This window comes from Rutidosis leptorrhynchoides, chromosome 6 (assembly GCF_046630445.1).
Source record: "Rutidosis leptorrhynchoides isolate AG116_Rl617_1_P2 chromosome 6, CSIRO_AGI_Rlap_v1, whole genome shotgun sequence".
Classification (NCBI taxonomy): Eukaryota; Viridiplantae; Streptophyta; class Magnoliopsida; order Asterales; family Asteraceae; genus Rutidosis; species Rutidosis leptorrhynchoides.
In genome coordinates this window covers 65,494,762-65,503,525 of record NC_092338.1, presented here as the reverse complement: position 1 = coordinate 65,503,525, position 8,764 = coordinate 65,494,762, and the positions used below count along the sequence as shown (strand labels likewise).

At 33.6% G+C, this 8,764-nt stretch overlaps 1 protein-coding gene and 1 non-coding gene across 2 annotated transcripts; one reads left to right on the top strand and one right to left on the bottom strand.

Moving 5' to 3' along the window:
• Positions 1-2,356: 2,356 nt before the first annotated feature.
• On the top strand, positions 2,357-2,430 carry TRNAN-GUU (transfer RNA asparagine (anticodon GUU)). The gene has a single exon. It is a non-coding gene; the product is annotated as a tRNA-Asn (tRNA).
• A 245-nt stretch (positions 2,431-2,675) lies between these two features.
• On the bottom strand, positions 2,676-3,086 carry LOC139853708 (uncharacterized). The gene has a single exon (XM_071843075.1). It carries the CDS (start codon positions 3,084-3,086, stop codon positions 2,676-2,678), a length of 411 nt encoding a protein of 136 aa, XP_071699176.1.
• Positions 3,087-8,764: the final 5,678 nt, after the last annotated feature.

Genomic DNA, 8,764 nt, shown 5'->3' with positions numbered 1-8,764 from the left:
GATGTGTGGTTAGCGCAACGTGACATTTGCAGCATGTCAACGGTTGGCTTAACCCCTTGGTTGGCGCACGTGGTTGCGCACCCTCAGTGGATGAGTTGATCTTGGAGCCTTGTACCGTAAGAAGGCTTGATGTGGTCTCGGTCAGGATGTGTTCTGAGGTTGCGGCAGGTACTAAAGAAGGTTGGATCTTAACTATCATTGGAGGGATGCCGAGTTGAACTTGGGTTTGAAGGGAGGTTTGTTATGGTGCAAACCAAAGTCCAACATCAGATTATTGAATGAGTCGACTAATGTATATAGTCGAATATTCTATAGTATATGGAATATGTGGGCAGGGTTAGAGCTTCTCTCACTAAAGAAATTGGTTTGAAGTTGTCGGATATGACGAGTTCGACCGTCGTTTTGGGTTTGGTTGACATTTGTATAACAAAGCAAGCGGGTTTTCTTCAAGGTGACCAATTAGGAATCTTTAGGTGATGGTAGAAGTGGATAATCTTGTAAGTCCTGGAACTTGAGCTTTCTAGAGGGTGTCGGGAATTCGCTGGGAGTTTGGTAACCGGCGGAAGTACCGAGCTAGTGGGAGTTTGACGACTAGTGGGAGTTATGAAGATGGTTATGCGATGTGGGTCTCCAGTCCTAACAATATTAGTGCCTATAACACTAGGGTACTTGGATGCAGCAAGTATACCCTCGAATGGCAAAGAGATTTGCAACTGACCATGGTATGAACCATATTCTTCTCGGGTAGTCGCAATTTATTTCTTACTCGTACAGTAGGAGCGTGCTTGAGAATGAGAAGATGTGTTCGTGAAATTCATAGCTATGCGGTGGGTCAGTGTACCAGCGAGAAAGCGGGAAAAGTTCAAAGCCGTAGAGCGATGGGTGAGGCCGTGTTGTCTCATGAAAGAATCCTATAATTGATGTTTCGCATACTTCAATTGATCTTCGTGTAAGAAGATGGTGGTGTAAGAAATCGAGATGGCCCAAGTTAGCATAACTGGAGATCAGGTTGAAGCTTAGTGGTTTTGGTGTCAAAAGACTTCCTTCCCTCTGGTGTGGAAGAGCGGCGTGACCTGGATGTTTAATTTCGGCGATATTAAAAGTCGTAGCTGAGAGGAGATCGGGAGTTGCTATGGGTATTTGAACAACATTGACAGTTGAGGCGGTTATTGGTTTCTAGTTCTGACAAGTAGTGTTGAAGACCTTGTATCGAAAGCCTACTCATTTGACGTATGTGATGAGTGTGTGTGTCCCAAATGGAGTTTGACGGTATAATGGTGGTTTGACTTTCTTGGATGGAATGGAGATTGATGTTCAATCTTCAAGTGGGAGATTGTTGAGTAGTGAAGAGTTTGCTCAAAGTCTTCAAGTGGGAGATTGTTGAAGGTGTGAATAATTTGAACAAAGGAACAAGTCGAAGAAAGCTTGACTTGGTGAATAAGTTGCAGGGAGCTTGACTTGGTGAACAAGTCGTAGAGATTCTGTTGCTTTAATTAAATCTTACAGTAGGAATGGAGTATGGAGCAAGTAATAGATATTTATGGAATGTCTTTTGCTTGAAGGACAAGTTTAACAGTTTAACTCTTCCTATAAATTGTAACCCCTAGCCTCATTGTAATGTGTGCACAATAATATAAGAAAATCTCTGGTTTGAACCCGTGGACTAAACCCTTCTCCGTATTTTGGATTTGGGATATTACCACATTAAATACCCGTGTCGTTATGCTTTATATTTATCGTTTATGCTTTTAGATTATTCGTTTGTCGTTTGTGGGTAAGTGATTCGCATAAATCACTTGTCTTGTTAGGGCCTACCGGGCTACCGAATTCCTAACAGATCGTTATGATATAAAAACTCTCCAGGTGAAGATATTATATTTGCTGATTTGATGACGAATTCCTCTAAGATTTAGTATACTACTAAGTACTTGATTTACACTATGAGACTAACAATGATATTCATCTGAGTAGAGGAAAATATCTTATTTTATAATTGAAAATTTCCTCAAGGAAGAGGTGTAATTTAAGTGGGTAGAACATGATGATTACACCATTACCATGTTCATGAGCTATTATCTTATAGGTTCCTTTCGCTGTATCAAATATAAATAAGCTCATTCATTTTGATATTAGATATTTTTTAAACTTTTTAGAAATATTTCAGTTGATGAACTAAACGTTGTCAATATATTTTAGCCGAGTGTTTTTGACTGGTTATCCTTGTGATGGGTTAAAGGCCCAATAATAGTTTATTGAGAAATTGCATTATTAAACATCAAGACCAAGGCCCATATTGCTACTAGTAGCCTTTACATATAACGGATTATATATATCGATTTATCCTCATGCATACAAAGCTGGAATAGCTCAGTTGGTTAGAGCGTGTGGCTGTTAACCACAAGGTCGGAGGTTCAAGCCCTCCTTCTAGCGTTTTCTTTTTAATCATTTCATTATATTTTTTGAAAGTAAATTGTTCTCAGCTTTGATTCGTTTTACAATTTGTAAATTGACTATATTAAGAAAAAACAATCTACAATATAATTAGAATCATGGTTTACAATATAAGCTCAATGCACTTGTAACTAGTGAACTTCGTCACAATAAACACGAAGCTTAACAAAGTATGATTTCACTTGCATCTTACAAAATATGTATAACTATATATAATACTCCACTCAATTGATCGAAACAGTAGATTTACGAGACGGTGACAAAGGCAACCTCGACGAGAAATCCTTTAAAGGTTCTTCATCTTCATGATAAACAGACGAATCTTCTTCAAAATTAAGTGCGTAACTTAGAGGATCATACTTGAAATCAGTAGATGAACGACGCCGTCTATGATTTTTTCCACCAAACATGTTACGACACTTGTCTTTTATCTCTGGGATGTCAATTGAAGCATGTGATTTGATCCATTGAGACGATGCACCCATGGAAAAATTCAAACGATTATTGTTGTTGTTGGAGAATGATATCGGTGAATCGGAGTGTAGGGTTTCGTGGCGGTTGGCAGTGAAACAACATGAGAAACAGAAGTATTGTTTGATCTTATCTTTTAAAGAAAATTTGCGGGTGTCGTCCATTTGTGTGATGAAAGTTTCTATGGTTGTGAGGATTAAGATGTAGTAAGTTGCAAATGAAGGTGTCGACAAAAGAATTAGACTATTTACATACTTGGTCCTTGATTTTTAGATAATTTCAGGTTTTAGTTTCTGGACTTTTATAAATGTTTTGGTGAATTATAGGGATGACATTGGGTCGAGTTTAGTTAATTCCGGACTCGAACCCGATTAAGAAATCCCGCCCCAAACCCGGCCAGAAACCCGTCGGGTTCCCATTTACTTACATACTATCGGGTTTCAAGTTTCCCCACGGATAAACGGGTATACCAGATTAGTCATTCTGTATCTATTTTTCAATAAGTTACAAATCAAAATATCAAAAAATAACTTAACTACTTCATGTTTAAAGTATTATATAATATCATATACAAAAAGTTGACTGAAGAATTTCTAAAATACTCAAATACACAAAGTATATAAAATATCACATCTCGAAAACTTGTTGTATATGATTATATTGAATAAAGTTATACTCGTTTTCAAAACAAATAAGAGAAATCTTTAATACATTAACAATATAATACTAATACTAAAATTTTACATAAAATTATTATCAAAATTCCTCTGGCCGGATATACGAGTATGCGGGTCGGGTATACGGGTCGGGTAAACGGGTTTGTATCCAAAACCATACCCGAACCCGAAATTTTTTTTGTAATCATCCTCATAGCCGACCCATGACCCAACGAACTCGGGTCAGATCCAACCCAATTATAACGGGTTTCGGGTTCCCCATATATATATATATATATATATATATATATATATATATATATATATATATATATATATATATATATATATATATATATATATATATATCGGATACGGCCATTTTGCCATCCCTAGACTGAATTATTATTAGCATTTGGGATTAGCCTTAGATATTTCTTGTAAAAGCCTCCATTAATTTGTATATACATCTAATTAAATAGTTTTATAATTTCGAGTGTGTTTTCTATGATATGAAATAATCGTAATGGTTAAAGATAGGAAGTGGCAAGTGAGGAAGAAGTGATTATTTACATACTTGGTCCTTGATTTTTAGATAATTTCAGGTTTTAGTTTCTGGACTTTTATAAATGTTTTGGTGAATTATAGGGATGACATTGGGTCGAGTTTAGTTAATTCCGGACTCGAACCCGATTAAGAAATCCCGCCCCAAACCCGGCCAGAAACCCGTCTGGTTCCCATTTACTTACATACTATCGGGTTTCAAGTTTCCCCACGGATAAACGGGTATACCAGATTAGTCATTCTGTATCTATTTTTCAATAAGTTACAAATCAAAATATCAAAAAATAACTTAACTACTTCATGTTTAAAGTATTATATAATATCATATACAAAAAGTTGACTGAAGAATTTCTAAAATACTCAAATACACAAAGTATATAAAATATCACATCTCGAAAACTTGTTGTATATGATTATATTGAATAAAGTTATACTCGTTTTCAAAACAAATAAGAGAAATCTTTAATACATTAACAATATAATACTAATACTAAAATTTTACATAAAATTATTATCAAAATTCCTCTGGCCGGGTATACGAGTATGCGGGTCGGGTATACGGGTCGGGTAAACGGGTTTGTATCCAAAACCATACCCGAACCCGAAATTTTTTTTGTAATCATCCTCATAGCCGACCCATGACCCAACGAACTCGGGTCAGATCCAACCCAATTATAACGGGTTTCGGGTTCCCCATATATATATATATATATATATATATATATATATATATATATATATATATATATATATATATATATATATATATATATATATATATATATATATCGGATACGGCCATTTTGCCATCCCTAGACTGAATTATTATTAGCATTTGGGATTAGCCTTAGATATTTCTTGTAAAAGCCTCCATTAATTTGTATATACATCTAATTAAATAGTTTTATAATTTCGAGTGTGTTTTCTATGATATGAAATAATCGTAATGGTTAAAGATAGGAAGTGGCAAGTGAGGAAGAAGTGATTGATCTATGATACCCGAATATCTTTAAGTAAGTATAACTTTAAAAAAAAAAAAAAAAACTAATTATTTAAAACAGCAACTACATTACACAAACCAAATGGTTGCATAGTCATGCAACCCCGTACCTATAAGGAAGCTTCGCCTCTATGAAATGGGATTATTGTAGAACCTTATATTAGGTTTATGATTGTAGTTATCTGACTTATAATTTTTTGTTTGGTGATCAATAAAGTTTTATGAATATGAAGCTAAAGATATACGGTTGGTTGGTAACACTAACAAGCTAAATTTGAAAATAGGGTAACAATGTACCTTTGAAAGGAATTGCACATGACGAGATTTAACAAAATGTTGAAATTCAAATTAACTATCAATTGCTACAATCAAATATTAACAAAATTCCGGTCTGCCTGTCCCTCGGAATGATTTAAGGATCGGATTTGTGCAATGTGATTCGAATTTTCTCCCTGCGCGTGCGTGGTAAATTGGAGTATTTGATGCGGATAACTTGCCTTTCAAAATATTAAAAATAAATAAATATATATATATATATATATATATATATATATATATATATATATATATATATATATATATATATATTAGCATAATTACTCTCAACTTTTGGACTAAAAATGCAATTTGTAACTTTTCATAGATGAAATATGTAACTTACACATTAAAATAATATCATACCAAATTTGGGTCAGAAGTCACAACTTCAATTGAGCGATAATAACTGACCCATGTACACATCACATGGTTTTCCTTAGTGTGTTCTCGATGTACTAAGTTATGGTAAAGATACAATTTTATTGATTTCCACAGAATACATTATATAAGATACAATGAACTGACTAACACTTACAACTATGACTTTACAACTATAACAAAGACTTTACAGCACACATTGTCTTTACAACATGTATTACAATTATGACTTATAACTACACATGTCACTTTACATCATGCATTGTCTTTATAACTAGGAGATACCTTTACAATCATTATCCTTAACATGCCCTCTCAAGATGGACGACCGTGTAGAGAGACCAATCTTGGACATGAAACGCACAAATTGAGCACGGGGTAAAGCCTTTGTCAACGGGTCTGCTAGTTGGTCACCCGATGACACATGAGTAACTCGAATAGTACCAAGTTGTACTTGTTCCCGAACAAAGTGATATGCTAACGCTAGATGCTTCATACGAGAGTGAAAGACTGGATTAGCACTAAGTAAAGTGGCACCCAAATTGTCACAGTATATAACCGGTTTGTGCAAAATGGAAGCACCAATCTCTTGTAGCAAGTTACAAACCCATAATATCTCAGAAGTAGTGGAAGCCACGGCTTTGTACTCGGCTTCAGTAGAAGATTGTGATAAAAAGCGTTGCTTCTTGGAACTCCAAGCAATCGGATTCTTGCCAATAAACACAACATTGTAACATCCCGCCTTTTTTCGTTTACTTTCCGTTTATATATTTAAAGTCCGTTATAGAATTATAACATCTTCTGTTAATACGCGTTTTAAAATATTTCGTTTAGGTAATCCGTTTGGTTAATACACGCACCCACTTCAAACTTGAGGGACCAATGTTGTCATTTGACCAAACTCATGACTAGGTCAAAGAGTCAACATCCATCTCCTCCATTCATTATCCATTTCCTTTTTCCTTTTTCTTAATACTTTCATCTTTTCTCTCAAAACTCCAAATCAAATATTCATCATCCATTTTCGATCTAGCAAGCCAACATCAAAACAAATTACATATTTGGAATTCTTGCAACTTCCTCTTCGATTCCATACCAACTTCATCTCATTTGGGTAACTTTCTAAAAATACTAGATTTTGTGTTCTTGATGTTTTTAACTTATAAAAGTGTTAATTAGTGTCTATGACTCAAGTCTAACATGAATATATGATTTGTATGCTTGTTCTTGTTATTTTGATGTAACTAGCTTAAACTTGAAATGGGTGTGTTTGATCTTGAGATTTGGTTGCTTAAATGTTGTTAGATGTTAAAAGTACATGTATTAAATGTGTTACTAGCATCACTAGCTTCAATTTGATGTGTAGGTTGATTAAGAACACTTCATTAAAATGATTATTGATTTTATGATTTTGGGTTAGGGTTTGATAGAAGTAAAATGGAATTTAAATGCATTGAATGCTTTGCAAGGTTAATTGTAAGTTTTTATTAGCATTGTATGCATGATTACCTACAAAACGGCGTATTATATGTGTGCATTTAATTCCCGAATCATTAAAGTGCATTTATGAACTTGAAAGCATTTATGGTGGGCATTTAATGAGCTTTCAACTTGGATTTGATTATTGTAAATGATGTTTTTGGTTGATCAAATGTGTTTAGTTGTATTCCTCGTTAAATTACCTTTCCAACGATGTATGGCATTGATGTGTGCGAGGTGTACTAGGAAATAGTATTATTTTTACAATGAAATAACTATTAAATACGATACAATTTTACACAAGATATTTATTTATTTATAGAATGGATATACCTAAACCTTGCTACAACACTTATAGGCAGTGTACCTAATCGTACAGTAGTGTAGTTTTTAGTAAGTCCGGTTCGTTCCACATGGAATCTTTTAAACAAAGCTTAACGCTATATTAGTTTAACTTATAAAAATACAAATATATATATAAGTAATATTATTATTATAAAAATGGGGTTTTTACTGTTTAATGACCGGTTTGTCGATTTTAAAACTTTAGTCGCAGTTAAAACATAATGTAAAATATTAAATAAATAAATAACTTAATTTAAAGCGTAAAGTAAATAACGATGATAAATAAAAGTGAGATAAAATAAAATTGCGATAATTAAAGAGTACGATAATTAAAAGTGCAATTAAATACAATGACAATAAATAAAAGTGCGATAATTAAAAGTGCAATTAAATATGAAATAAAAGAATTATGCTTATTTAAACTTCCATAATCATGATGTTTGACGTGTTGATTTTTAATTTATTCCCATGGGTTAATTGTTCTTTGTCCTGGATTATTCGATATGTCCATACGGATTTGTCCATAATAGTCCATCAGTCATAAATATAAAGTGCGAAAGTCTTCGTCAAATTATTCTTATTCCCGACGTCAAATATTCTAACTAATTGGGGATTCGAATTGTAACAAGGTTTTAATACTTTGTTTAATGAATACACCAGGTTATCGACTGCGTGTAAACCAAGGTTTTACTACTTTGTTAATAATTACACCAATTACCCTTGAATGTAATCCACCCCTGTTTCAACAAGTCTACTAAATATTAATCCAGTTCCGTGTCCGATAAAATGAGCAATTATTGGTATTTATAGATATCCCGCCCACCGTACCCAGTCAAGCGTATGTGGCTATATATAAATACGTCAAATTATAAGTCTATATATTAAATTAACGAGGTATCGTTTAGTTAATATAAAGCCCATTAATAGCCCATAGTCTAATTTCCACAAGTGTCGTTCTTTTATCCAAACCCCAATTATGGTACAAAGCCCAATTACCCAATTTTAATATTTAGCCTAACATCATGATTACTTCGTCTTAAATAAGCATAATAATAACTTAGCTACGAGACATTAATTTAAAAATAACATTAACCATAACTTA